The 15,040-nt window shown below is 49.0% G+C and overlaps 1 protein-coding gene across 2 annotated transcripts in view; it reads left to right on the top strand.

Moving 5' to 3' along the window:
• Positions 1–1,813, top strand: part of MORN2 (MORN repeat containing 2) — a 226,449-nt gene extending 224,636 nt beyond the window's left edge. For both annotated transcript variants that reach the window (XM_086927179.1, XM_086927180.1), the window contains exon 5: positions 1,383–1,813. In XM_086927179.1, coding sequence (XP_086783305.1) covers positions 1,383–1,485 — 103 coding nt within the window. In that variant the 3' untranslated portion in view covers positions 1,486–1,813. The remainder of the gene's footprint in view (positions 1–1,382) is intronic.
• Positions 1,814–15,040: the final 13,227 nt, after the last annotated feature.

The raw sequence follows: 15,040 nt of genomic DNA, 5'->3' as shown, positions 1-15,040 counted from the left end.
TCTACATTCCACAAGATCGGTGGCATCTTCAACGGCCCTCTTTGTGGGGGTACAGATTAAAGACATTTGCAGAGCTGCTACCTGGAGGAGTGTCCACACCTTTACCAAGCATTACTGCTTGGAGTCCTTACAGCGAGATGATGCGGCAGTGGGACAGGCTGTCCTGAGGAACCGCTTCCAATAATTCGTGAGCTTTCCTTTCTATCCCACCTTCCGTTGTTTGCACATTTTGTATCTTTATGTCATGTTGGCTATTGCAATGTATTTATTACACAAAATGTGTTTTGTATTGCTAACTGCTTGCTACTCTGATACAAAAGTATGGGAATCTATGAAAGTTCCAATACTGGGGCAAGAAAACAAGTTACTTACCTGTAACTTTGGTTCCCCAGTATTGGTAACTTTCATAGATTCCCATGCGCCCACCCACCTCCCCGAGGAAAGCTCAGCCTACAACTGATATAGTGACTGATGCACAACAGCTAAGAAAATCTGAGGCTCTGAGGTTCCTTCAGGAGGGTTCTATGGGATGAGGCCCTTCTGATTGGCTGATGCCTAAGTTTGGTCTCTTTTACAAAAAGAGGGTGATATGCTACAAAAGGGAATGAGGCCTAGGCCTTTTTCTTTCTCTTTTGTACCTACTGCTATGGTATTTTAGTTACCGAGGCTCCCATTCCGGCGACGGGGAATGATACAAAAGCATGGGAATCTATGAAAGTTACCAATACTGGGGAACCAAAGTTACAGTTAAGTAACTTGTTTCCTTCTCATTCAAATATTATCCTTCTTGGCAATCACTGAAATCTAATTGAAAAGATTGCTTTGCATTATCATTCTACTTTACCCTGCTATACCTTCAGAATAAAGGGAAATAGTCAATGTCAATTATGCAACAACCACTGAAAAGCATTTCCATGCAGTGACTTTGTCAAGAACTTAAAGCCATGTCAAAATCTCTGATTCCACTTTCTACTAAAACCCTCACTAATCACAACAACCATGCAATCATAAATTCTGTCAATAAGTTTGCTCCTACCGTTCATCAGGAAAAATACCCCCCCCCCCCGTACATCAAATAATTTGAAACCAGCAGGAAACCAGTTAGAGATAGACTGGGGAAGGTTTAAAACCTATGAAAAGAACAATCCACAAAGACATGGTTCTCCTCAACTAAGTCATTTTTTCAAAAAGGTCACTTGTGATGATAAAGGGGTGGAACTCTGTACTTTTTTGTTTTTGTGAGATGAATGTTGATATATATGAAGGTTATTGCATGTAATATTACTGTACATAACAATATGCTGAACTGGATATTCAATATTTATTTTTAAAAGACTCCAAACTCCCAACGTGAATAGACAGATGTGTCTTTATTTTTGCAGATTGGAAGGAGAGGGGGACTTTGTTGATACCCAGGGGCTTGAATGGAGAGGCATGTTTCATAAGAGAGCGGCACCAGGGCTGAAACTGAAGCTTGCTATGTAGATCTCCATCAAAAGCAAAAGAAAGCTTAATTTGTGCCTTGATTTTAAAACCGAAGCTTGATAAACATCAGACGATAGTATTGAAACCAAACCTTGAAATCTACCCATCAGGCAAGATATCTGGAGCTTGAAATGCAGACGTTGGACATTACAAATAAAATTGAGTCATGAAAAGCAGGCACTGTGCATTCAAATGAAGACATCCCACATGAAAGTTATCTTTCACTAAAGAAAAGGGTTTGTAATAGACTCAATAATATTTGAGGTCACTGTTTTACAATGTGGTCTTTGGTGATCATAAATTGCAAATTAAAGTGTGATTAACATAATTATACCAATGTGTTGTGTAGTTTGTTTTCTTTTCTTTCGCTCCACTATTACCTAAACATTTTTATGCATGTTTCCTGAACAATTAATTGTTTTATGGTGAAATATGTTGGCATTACAAGATTGAGAAGACTAAGTCAGGAGAAAAAAGAAAAATATAGAAGTACTAAGGTGATAGGAAAGCTGGACAAGTGCAAATCGTGTGTAATTTAAACATAAACTCTAGCTTTAAAGGTTATTTTCTTAAAAATGCCGATATGATCATGGACATTTGCATGGTTGGCTGAGATGGTGTTTTGTTTCAGATAAGATACTGCTTCTCATCCTCCCACGCCTCAATCTATCTCACATAGTGAACCTGCAAGTTGACTATTTTCTTCATGACTGTGAACATGAGCAATGCATTGACTTAAAAATCATGGTTAGTTTATTTGAGTTTGTTGGTTTTGTCATTCCTCTGGAGCCAAAGACATGTCAATCACTACAGAAAACTCTTGACTCAGTCTCCTGTTCCCAACTGTTTACCAACTTTCTTATACTTTTAAATATTTGTATCTTGAGTGTAGGTGGCGGGAATTAAAATGCGCCAGTGATAGTAACAACCCTAAATGGTTCTGGAATGTGGTAAAATGGGGTAGTGGTGGGATGGCACACCCACCGGAAAATCATGTTGAACCCGATGCATGGGTTAGTAATTTTTCTTCTCAATATGCTGATGCTAAAGCTGATGATAACTCACCTTTCCCAATCCTCTCTTTCCCGGCTGGTGTGGGATTCAATGAGGCAGATGTTAGTGGTGGACTTGCTGCCTTAACAAGGGGCAGAGCCCCTGGGCTAGATTGCATTCCTGCTGATGTTTTCCTGTATGATAATCAAAGATGGACAAATTATTACTACTTGCCAATGCTATAGCTCAAGGTGCACCACTACCGGCTACCTGGCGGTGGGCCGCGATAATTCCCATATATAAAAAAGGTGACAAATCTATGCCAGGTAACTATAGGTCAATAAGCCTCATAGACTCTATACAGAAAGTGATCGCTAAGCTTGTTTTGGCCATGGTCCAGACATGGATTGAGGCAAACTCCATTCTCACCCCTTTTCAGGCAGGCTTCCGGGCCCATATAAGTACTATTGACCAGGTCTTCCATGTTGTTCTTATATACTAGCGAACCATTGTTCTCAGCAAAGGCAGCATGTATGCTGCCTTCGTCGACCTTAAATCCGCCTTCGACCTGGTCTCAAGAAATAGCTGTGGGAGGTCCTGAAGGAGTTGGGGATGCCACTGGATTCACTCTCTCTAATTGTCCGCCTTCATGAGGATAATTTCACGCAGATACGTTGGGGGACGGCTGGTAATAAGACCAATCCTTTTCCCGCGTGGGAGGGTGTCCACCAAGGGTGTGTGCTGGCCCCCACATTGTTCTCCCTTTTTATAAATGGAGTTGCATATTTTCTTGATGCTATTAATACTGATGCTCCCATCCTAGCTGGTAGAAAAATACCCACTTTAATGTGCTTGGGTGACACGCTGGCAATCTCAAAAATGCCAGGAGGATTGCAGCATGCCCTCCAGTGCTTTGAAGAGTTTTGCCTTCTAAGGGGTCTTAAAATTAATTCTGCTAAGACCAAGTTTATGTCATTTAATCAACATAGATCGTTTAAATGGAGAATGATGATAGATGGGCTACCCCTGGAGCAGGTTGATACTTTTATATATCTTGGCATCAAACTGCAGAAGGATATGAGGTGTAAGCCACACATTAAACCCATGACATTAAATCATAGGCAGCTAGCTGGAATCCTTAGAAAATAATTTAAAACTTCTCTTACTAAACCCCTAAGCCTGGTACTCCAAATTCACAATACCAAAGTGGTGAGCTCAGTTCTCTACGGGGCCGAGCTGTTGGGCTTTGGAAACCTGGCCCAGCTTACAATAGCGGAGAACGCGCTCTTCCGAGCAAGTACCAGTATACCACAAAGTACAGCCATGCTCCCTCTAATGAACGACCTAGGAAGAAAAGCCCCGAAGGACAAGGGAAGACTATGCTCAAAACTATTCTGGCGTAGAATCTGGTGCACAAAGGAATTGGCCATGTTTACACAGGGTCTAAGGGACATCGTGAATACGGACCGCTTCCACAAAATTAGTTGGCTGCGTGAACTGAGAAGTTTTCTAAATAAAATGGGCCTGCAACACCTGTGGGATTCCCCGCCACTGAAACGTTCCCAGCAAAAAATTGTCTTAAAGAAGTCTATTTGGAAACAGTGGTGCATTATGAGTTTAGGCGCCATGATACGACTTCTCTCTCTGGGCTTTTTCTTCAGACTAAGCCATGCCCTGGCCTAGAGCCATATTGGGACAGCATCAAGAAGCCTCTGGATCGCAAACTTTATTTACAGTTTAGATCTGGATCTCTTCCATTGAAGTGTTTTACATCTAAATGGTCCGTTATTAAGGACAACAAATGTCATTTATGCTCTACACAGATAGAATAATTTTCGCACATGCTCTTTGTTTGCCCTGTGTACGCTAGGTTTGGCTGGTTCAGCTATGTAAGAACCTGGGTACAAGATCACATATCACAGCCCTGCGTATCCTTTGCACTGATATACCTCTTAGATATGCAATTCCGGTGGCAACATTTCTGAGGTGGATGTGGATTATATGTTCTAAACAAATCAAGGATGGATAAAGCGCAGGATGAAATGCCCCACTAGTGTGCAGTATTGAGCTTACGTGGTCCCGCGGGCTCTTCCACCCTTGTCGATGGGTTAACAACTGCTTCATGTGTGATATTTTAACAATTTGTCTTTTTAATCTTGTTCTTACTATTTTATGTGTAATATAATGATGATCTTGATTGCTTGTTTGCACAATTGTTTAATTCAGATCTTAAACTTCTGTAATTATTGTTCTATTTCTTTTTTAATTGCAATGACTTGTATAGTAGAATAAATCTTTCTTGACTTAACAACAAACGAAGAAAAAGGCACCTCTGGTATCTGGGCGGCACACACATTGAACCAGCGGAGTCTTATAAGTATCTGGTGTGAGAAAGTGCCATCTTTCTTGCATGGTATGCCCCCACTTTTTGCTGAATTGCTGATGTGCTTTGACTGAGTAAGCACTGGGCTCCTGCCAATCACGTGCCCAGGGGCTTTGTTCCTTCCCTAAAACTGTATTGAAGCAAAACCCAATTGGCATCTCTGGCCACATGTCAGCCCCTGGTAAATGGTACCCTAGGTAACCAGGGCACTGTGACCAGAGAAGACCCCTAAGGGCTGCAGCACTTATTGTGCCACCCTTAGGGGCCTTGCACCCTGACACATACACCCTGCCTTTGCAGACTGAGTGTCCTGGTGCAGACCTAAACAAAGAGTCAACATAGCACACATCCCTGTGTGCCATGCCCACAAACCCACTGCCCTGGCATACATCAGTCACCCCTACAGCTGGGTGCCCTATACCAGTGGTGTGGGCACAGGTGCATGAGCCCTGTGCCCCTACAGTACCCAGGACCAATCCTGGGCACTGTAAGTGCAGTGATGCCATTTAGAGTATATGGTACTGGGAGGTTGTCATTACAAACTTCACAGCACCATAATGGCTACACTGAAGACTGACAAGTTTGATATCAAACTTCTCAGCACATTAAACCCACACTGATGCCAGTGTGGGATTAAATGTAAAATGCACTGCAAAGGGCATCTTAGAGATGCCCCCTGAAACCTAACCTACAATCCACGTCTGGTCTGAAAGGCTGCCTAGGCTGCCACACAGCAAACATGTTGCTGGACCCCTCGGTGGAGAGCCCCCGCTCCCCAGGGCCAGCAACAAGGTACATCCTGGGCGAGGTGCTAGGTGTCCTCCCCCAGGATTGGCAGGGGGAAGCTTCAAAGGCATGCTGCCTTTGTGAGATTCTCCAGACCACTTGCTGTACTCAGCATCTGGCCCCCACCAGTTCTGACCCCCACTCTGGCGGGAAGACTGGCGGGAAATCCTACGTCAGGAAGGAGGTTGAGCCAGCCTGTGCCAACCCCACCCCTCAGGAGGGAGAGGCGAGGTGAAGCACAACTCCGGGCCCCAGTCATCTTGAAGATGGGGAGCCGTGCCCAATCAGGGAGAAGCTCCTGCCCCCCTCCCACAGGAGAGGAGCAGGATAGGGGGTATACTCACGACAGGACAGGGACCTATTGGTTCCTGCCCTTCCCCTACCTTTAACGCCCCTAAAATTAGTATTTAGGGGTACCCTGAACCTTCCTTCCTCAGATCCTGATTTCGTAACCAGAAAGAAGACCAAGAAGAAGACCTGCCCGGCAACTGCTAACAAGAGGACAACACCAGCCCTACAGGCCTGTTGATACTTGAACCTGCTCCTGCTAAATCCCAGCATCTCCTGTGGACAGAAACCTCAAGAACCCCGGAGGACCTGCCTGCCTTGACCCTCTTAGAGACTGGGACTCCCACGAGCAGTGGCTCTGCTCAAACAGCAATACCCCTGGTGCCAGGCAGGAACCGCAAATCCAGCCCATTCTGTACCCGCCAAACCAGGCCTGTGCCCGAGTGGACAAAGACCCTGAGGACATCCCCCCAGCGATTCTGACCTGGAATCCAGTGCCCAAGGACCCTCCTCGACGACCCAGACGACGCCTGCAGACTCAGAACCAGGGACCCATCTAACCGCGACCAACAGAGGGTAAGATTTCCCGACATCCAAAGACACCCCTGCACCCGATGCCCCCAGCCTCCTGTGCCTACTTACCCTCCAAGATCCCAACTTACCCCTCGAAGTATTGGCCGCTCCAGAAGATCCCCCGTCCCCGAGCCTGCAGCCTTTGTTCCCTTTTCCAGCTCTCCATTGAATAACATTGAGCGCCAACGGCTCCAAAGCACCCTGCACCCAGCCGCCCGAGTGCCCCTGGCAGTGCAACCTTTGCCCTACCCTTCTTCCCCATTTGCCCTGAGCAAGTGACCAGGAGCCCAGCTCCCATAGCCGCGTGGCCTGCTAGCCAGCAGCCACCAACCGAAGGCCCCCTGCCTCTCGTTGGATAACATTGGGCCTAACTACCTCTACACCCGGCTGCCCCTGTGCCGCTGAGGGTGTACCAACTGTTTCTACCTGACCCTGGGAGGCCCCTGAGTCTATGCCCAGAACCTTAACTCTGCCAGTCGAGTACTTACCTAAAAGCCGATAACTCAATTTTCTTCCATAGGCTAACATTGACTGGTTTCACTTGGAACTTTAAAATATTCACCTAAAATCAGCCGCACAACGAATTCCGATTTACTCACCTGTGATCAGGAGAGACCTCAGTGCTGCGCCTTGTAGCCCAGCACAAACCCTGAAAAGTGATTTTAAGCATACTTACCAGTAACCTGAATTTTCTTCCATAGGAAGCCATTGACTGTTTTTCTGTGAAATTTCTTCTAAGTGTTGATTTTTTCAAACTGCAAATATTCTTTAAAAATCGTACCAGGAGGAGCTACACGCAAGTCTAAGATGGCTGCATGAGCTTTAGGTGTCAGGACCCGAACCCTGGGTTCCATCCTCTACTACCCAACTACGACGCAAACTGGACAAGATGTGGCTAGAAATGCTTGGGTAAAGAAGGTGCGGACCTGGAGACTCAAGATGGCCACCTCGTTTGCCATGGCAGATGCCCAGTAGGCGCTCTAGTCTCTCCGTCCCCAGCTGCATTGAGCTTATGTGCAGCTCGAGCGCCTGGCGGAATGCGCACTTCACTAGAAGAATCTGACTAGAGGAGTTCGTTTACTGGAAATTCCAAATGCCCCAGAAGTAATGGTAATTTTCAGTAGCAGAGTCACCATCTAGACGCAATATTTGTAGAGAACGGAATTCAGCTCGGAACTCGGCGCGTAGTCCAAGCACGAGTTGCCGAGTAGTTTTTTAAGAACGTCATGTGTTGATTTGCCGCTTGTCAGCGAAAGCCTGAGGAGTGAAGCAGCGAGCGTCGAGCGGAGAAAGGAGCAGATAGCGCTTCGCATAGTTTGGAAACTTCGGAGGGAGAAAAGTCCAATTGTCAGGTCTTGAGGAGAGGAGTTTATACGCTGGAACTCAGACCCGTGAAGAGAAAAGCTAAGTGATAATTTATAGACTTCAGCGCCATAGTTCTTCTATTAAGTTACTTACCTGTGTGAAGAGAATCCAGACCAGCAGCATTTCTGGTAAAAGAAAGATGAGAAGAGGTTAAAAATGGACAGTACACAGTACTGCAAGAGAAATGAAAAATGTTATGTAAATATGTAAATACATACCAAGGAACTACGAAGTGTAAAAAAAACACTGCCAGCCTGAATGATACAATAAGAGGCAAGGGTTAGACATCCAAAAGAGCAGCTTCAGAATACAGTGAATAACAGAACCCCAATTAGAAAAAGACTCCACTATTAGTGAAGTAAGTGCACTCACTATGAATAATAGATAAGGTTAGCTAAGGCTCCCTAGAGAGTGAAATTAATATTTTTTGTTCCTTCTTTACATCAGTGACAACTATAGAGGAGAATGGAATTGTTACCAATATTAGAAGAGGAGCTGAGTTCCAGCAACAGAAGGGTGGGTGAGAGAAAACTACAGAGTATATCTCAATAGAGGGATGAGGTTAGGATTGTAATGATGTGTCATTGTTTTTAGGTTTCCATCAAAACAAGGCAGCACCAAAGATAGCTGACTGAGGGAGCCTACGCAGGACCAGTCTCTTCTCTGTTTGTTATTTTATCCAATTCCCCTGTCCCTTTAGGTAATGATGGGAGGTTCTGTGTAAAGACCTACCAGCATTGCTGAGAGGGATTTGGGTTCTAGCATCTCTGTTCCTGTGCAGGAGTTGGTAAGCCCTGAGCTATTTCGAGTTCTGACAGAGTGAAGTGCCCAAGTTGCCTTCGCACCCGAACAGAGATGGCAGAAGGAATTGATGTCCAATCCTTAGGTACAATCTTAGACGCAATACAGAAAGAATTGGGAGCGGTTAGGGAGGAAAATCGAAACCTAAGGCGAGAGGTAGTCAGTGCCCGAAAAGAAACCGCTGAATTGGCGCTAAGGTTACGCCAACCTAGTAGTTTGGAGAGGGAAGCCATGAAGCCAGTATTAGAGACCACCAATAGGTTTACAACACAAGTGATACATTCTCTTTCCCCAGTCATCCCATTGGCAGCTCCAGAGAGATTTAGCGGGGACCCCCAGAAGGCGCAGATATTCCTCTCCCAATGCTCGTTACACTTTATGTGCCGCCCTTCAATCTTCCCAGACGCGCAGTCTAGAGTGGCTTTCATACTCTCATATCTAAGCGGGGATGCAGCTTCGTGGTCCATGCCATTGGTCTCACGGGATGACCCTTTGTTAAGGAATTTCAAAGATTTCAAACTACCGATGGAGAATATCTCAAGTGGTGGATAATGAATTGTTTGATTTACGACAAGGAAATCGATTTACGACAAGGAAAGGAGAAGATTTAATCGCATACCTGGCTCAGTTCAATAAGTTGGTGGTGGAGACCGATTGGCCAGAAAGTAAGAGGGCTGCGGTATTCTATCATGGATTGAGAGATGAATTGAAGGACACCTTAGCCCAGATTCCTAATCGGCCCACCGAGATATCAGCGCTCATAGACTTGGTGTTGGAGATAGATTTCCGCCAGAGAGAGAGGCGAGGAGAAAAGAAGAAAGACTTTAAAGCGATACCTCCAAGATTTGACTGGTCTCGGTCAGACGGCGCTAGAACTTCAGAGACTCACTCAGGAGCCGAGCCAATGCAAATTGGAGCAATAAGAGGCCCTTTGACCAAGGAAGAGAAGGAAAAAAGAAGGGCAAATAATCAATGCATGTACTGTGGATCCGGGAGCCATTTTGTTCGAGATTGCCCAGAGAAACCAAAGGGAACCTTCAAGCCGAAGGGAAACTAACGGCACCACCTGCGGGAGGAGTTGAGCAGGTGGGTGCGATTCAAGAAGTAACTCCACATGAACATCAAGTGGCAAATACGCTACAATCAGCGGCTCCGCATTTAGTTCTGACTATGGAAGTGAAATTCGGACAGACCATCTTAACGGAAGTTTCGGTTATGATTGATTCGGGAGCCACAGGAAATTTCTGCAATTTGAGATTTGCCGCCACGGTTGGAATCCAGGCAATCCGAAAAGTAAAGAGCGAGCCTGTTCGTGCAGTGCATGGGACGAACCTTTCCTCTGGGCCAATCGTGAGCCACACAGAAATAATCCAATTGACGGCCAATGACGGACATCAGGAGAAGATACAATTTAATTTAATAGATGCTCCTCAGTTTCAACTAATTTTTGGCCTCCCGTGGCTGACGGAGCATAATCCTATGATCAACTGGAGCTCCAGAACCGTAGTATTAAATTTGAATTATTGTCAAGAGAATTGTTTCGATTCTAAGACCGGACGAGCGAAGGACAACCCAGGCCAGCCTTGTCTTTGTGTTCCACTGGGCATTCCATGTGCGTGATTAACGTTCAGGAAATTCCCGAAGAATATAAGGAATTTGCGGATGTGTTTAATGAAGTGGAAGCAGAACATTTACCACCACATCGAGTTTATGACTGTAAGATAGAATTGGAGCCGGGATCAAACTTGCCATGCAGTCGTGTCTACGCCTTGACCGAGAAGGAGCATCAACATCTAAAGGAGTACCTAGATAAATATCTAGCCAATGGGTTCATCCGGCCGTCCCAGTCACCTGTCTCGCCTCCCTTATTTTTCGTGCCAAAGAAAGAGGGAGAATTGCGGACGTGCATCGACTACAGAGCCATCAACAAGATAACCAAGAAGAACCGGTACCCCTTGCCATTGATTTTGGTGCTTCTGGACCAAGTGAAGGGAGCTCAAATCTACACAAAACTCGACTTGAGGGAGCCTATCATCTAGTTCGAATGCGCGAAGGAGATGAGTGGAAGACTGCATTTCGGACTAGATTTGGGCTTTTTGAATATCAGGTGATGCCCTATGGACTGTGCAATGCCCCAGCAGCCTTTCAACACTTCATCAACGACATCCTGAAAGAATTTATAGATCAATGTGCGATTGTGTACATAGACGATATCCTGATCTATTCCTCTGAAGTGGCAAAACATCACGAGCAAGTGAAAGGAGTGTTGCGGAAGCTACGGGAGAATAAAATTGTTTGTGAAGCTAGAAAAATGCGCGTTTGATGTATGACAGGTGGAGTTCTTGGGTTTCGTGCTGTCGCCCTCCGGAATTCTGATGGATCAACGCAAGGTAGAAGCAGTGACGAACTGGGAATCTCCGAGGAGCGTGAAGGAAGTCCAAAGTTTCATTGGGTTCGCTAACTTCTACCGGAGATTTATCGGCGAGTTCTCCAGGAAGATCCTTCCCCTCACTAAACTGTTGAAAAAAGGAACCAAGTTTGAGTGGTCAAGGGAGTCGGAGAAGGCCTTTCAATCCTTAAAAAGGGATTTCACCACGGCGCCAGTCTTGTTACATGCTGATCCGTCGGAGCTTTTTATGTAGAGACTGCGGCATCGGATCAAGCAGTGGGAGGAGTGTTATCGCAGCGACATAAGACCACAGGCCAACTGCACCCAGTCGCTTATCGATCTAGAAAGTTGACTCAAGCGGAGATAAATCATACTATCACAGAGAAGGAGTTGTTGGCCATTAAGGAAGCCTTTAAAGAGTGGCGACACTACTTGATGGGAGCTCGGCACCAAGTAACGGTGTTTACAGATCATCGCAATTTAAAATTCCTGAAAACAACCAGAACTCTTACACCACGACAACTGAGATGGTCTTTGTATTTTGCGGTCTATGATTTCGTGATCACGTTCCGTCCAGGAGTTCAAAATGGAAAGGCGGATGCCTTGTCCAGAATTGGTACGGAGTTGCAGAAGACCGTCGCAGATATTCAGCCAATCATTCCCAGTGACAAGATTATAGGAGCCACCACCTCCATTAGGCTACAGGAATCGATTGCAGACATTATGAGTCCGGAGGCCATGCAGAGTTGGGCGGAGAAGGATGCCAGCAGAAAAATCATTCAACAAATGCCTTATCATGAGAATGCCTTGTATCTTCCGGCCACTGAGTTGCAGCAGCAAGTAATACATGAATGCCATGATGACAAATTAGCTGGTCACAAAGGAGAAGCTAAGACGGAGGAGATAATTAAAAGACATTACTGGTGGCCTAAGATGACAACAGATATTGAGAAGTATGTTAAGTCCTGTGAGATCTGCGCGCAGGGGAAGTCAGAACGGCAGGCTCCAAAGGGGTTATTGCAACCTCTACCCACACCTCCCCACCCATGGCACACGGTTACATTAGATCTTATCACGGATTTACCTATCTGAAAGAGACACGTTAGTGATAGATTCCTTACCTTAGAATAGATTCCTTACCTTAGAATATCCCCAGGCGTCAGACTGGATCCGGAAAATTTTGCGTAGCAGTACCCTTGCGCGTCGGTAGGCGTCGTCTGCGGCTCCGCGTCCGTCGTCGGCGTCGTGGGCGCCGTGATGACGTCGTCGGAGTATATAGACGCCGCCTCCGCGTGCTGACGTCAGTTCTTCTTTTTTCCGCGCCAGCCAGCGCAGATCTGGAAAAAGCAGTTCCCTGGTCATTTTTTGACTAACTTTTTGGATCTTTTTGATCTCTTTCGAAGTCTTCACGACTCCGACGGTGCCGTTAGGGATGCCCGGCTTCAAGCACTGCGGCGGTTGCGAGCGACTTATGTCGGTTACGGATCCGCACCGACTGTGCCTGACGTGTTTGGGCGTCGACCATGACGACGAGGCCTGCTCCGACTGTCGGGCCCTCTCGAGGAAGCCCAGGCGGGAGCGGTCCCGCAGGCGACTCGAGATCCGCCAGTCGGCTCCGCGCCGAGTGAGGTCCCGGTCCCGGTCCCACGGGAGGTCGAGGGACAGGTCGCGGGAGCGGAGCTGTCACAGCTCCGGGAGTCGGCGCCACTCCTCCGGGTCCAAGTCGTCAGGTAAGAAGCATAAGAAGTCGAAGAGACGTCATCGCTCTTCCGACTCCCCCCGACGCTCGCGCGATGCGGCCGGGGGTTCGGGTGACACCGCCCACGCGGCTCCTCAGGAGTCGCGGGCGCCGCGTTCGGCTCCATACCCCCCGGTCCCTGGGCTGAACGCGACGCCGGGGGAGATAGAGCGCTTCCTCATGGCCATGAGGTCCCTTTCTTCCCCGACAGGTTCCGCGGCGCCTTCGGGCCCAGTGAACCCGTCTGGGGGCCCTAGTGGGTCGGGTTCAACCCCGACGCCGTCGGGTGCTTCGGCCTCGACGCCGCCGACGTCTTCGCCGCCGGCGCCGCAGGGCTCTGCGATCCCGACGCCGCCGCTGCCCTCGGGCTCGGCGCCGCAGGGTTCGGCGGTCCCGGCGTCGTCGGTGCCTTCGGGTCCGATGCCGCAGGGCGCCGTTCGGCCCTCGTCGGGCGATGGAGCGTCCCCGGTGGACCTTACGACCCCCCCGGGGTCGGTCCGTGTGGTGTCCCCGCCGGCGTCGGTCCCGGCCGACGCCGTCCCCAATTCCTCCTCTGTATGGGTTCCGGCGTCGGGACGGGGCCTGTCGGCGCCGATCTCGACGCCGGTCGGGGATTTCCATCCCTATGACCCATCCTCATTCACTTACGACCCTGAGTCTCAGGAGATGGGGGAAGTGGAGGATTGGGAGGGGTCTGAGGACCCTCTGACAAGGGAATGTCAGTCTAACATGGACTGGACAGGAGACCTTGGGGAGGCCAGTGGCCTGGACACCTCTCCAGACACTGGATTCGTCTCTCCTCCTTCCGTGGCTTCGGAGGAGGGCGCTACATATAGTGTGGTGTTGATGAGGGCTGCTAAGGCCTTGGGCCTTGAGCTCCCCGTCGCGGCCGTGAGGACTAATCTCCTCACTGAGGTCCTTAAGCCGCAGTCATGCTCCATGGAGCCAATGCTGCCGTTTAATGAGGCCTTGTCGGACGTTCTGTTGGGCACTTGGTCCAGGCCCGCTACAGGTTCGCCTGTAGATAGGAACGTGGCCAGACGCCACCGCCCGGCTCCGGGTGACCCATGTTTCCTGTCCACCCACCCCACCCACCCCACCCCCGAGAGTCTGGTCATCCAGGCCTCTAACTCCCAGACCGCCTTCCCGTCAGCACCCCCTGATCGGGAATCCAAGAGGTACGAGGCCTTTGGCAAAAAGGTCTTCTCGTCCCTTAGCTGTGGACTGCGGTCTTCCAACACCGCATGCCTCTTGGGCCGTTACACCCATTCTATATGGGAAACGGTGGCGGAATTGCTGCCAGAGTGCCCGTTGGAGGTACGGGCCAAACTCGGCCAAGCCCTTGTGGAGGGTCGGGACGCAGCGAAATATTCGATCAGGTGCGGACTGGACACCACTGACTCGCTGGGCAGAGCGATGGCTACGACGGTGGCGATTCGACGCCACGCCTGGCTTAGGTCCGCCAACTTCTCGGCTGATGTCCAGAATACCCTCATGGACATGCCGTTCGATGGCCGTCGCCTCTTTGGCGACAAGGCAGACCAAGCGCTCGAGCGCTTTAAGGACTCCAGGGCTACGGCCAAGTCCTTGGGCCTCTCGGCCCCGCGCCAGCAAGTGGCTGCTTTTCGCTCCTTTCGTGGCCACGGAAGGGGCGTCCCCACACGTGCCGCCAGCCACTCGCCGCAAACTGTCGTCCAGCGCGGCGGCGGCCGTGGAAACCGCCGTGGAGGCGGTAGGGGAGGCAAGCGGAGCCAGTCCACACCTGCCCCCGCAGCATCCGCCTCTAAACCCTCCTAGTCCGTGCTTTTCGGCCCATGTGACGCCAGTGGGAGGCAGGGTTCGCCATCACCACTCTCACTGGCGCACAGTCACTTCGGACAGGTGGGTGCTGCAGATCGTCCGAAGGGGCTACTCCCTCCCCTTCGAGACGACCCCTCCAGCCATGCCACCGCAACACCACCGCGTGTCGGGGGATCACTTGCGGCTCCTGCGGGAGGAAGTTTCGGCCCTCTTGGCCAAGGGGGCCATCGAGCGCGTTCCTGGGCCAGAAGTAGGACGTGGTTGCTACTCCCACTACTTTCTGGTACCCAAGAAGGGCAAAGGGGGCCTACGCCCTATCTTGGACCTGAGGAACGTCAACGGCTTCCTCCGGAAGGAGCAGTTCAAAATGCTGACACTGGCTCAGGTCTTGGCTGCCCTAGACCCAGGAGACTGGATGGTAGCGTTGGACTTGCAGGAT

Source organism: Lissotriton vulgaris, chromosome 6, assembly GCF_964263255.1.
Source record: "Lissotriton vulgaris chromosome 6, aLisVul1.2, whole genome shotgun sequence".
In the NCBI taxonomy this organism is placed as follows: Eukaryota; Metazoa; Chordata; class Amphibia; order Caudata; family Salamandridae; genus Lissotriton; species Lissotriton vulgaris.
Note: the sequence above shows the minus strand (reverse complement) of the source record. Positions and strands in the feature narration are given on the sequence as shown.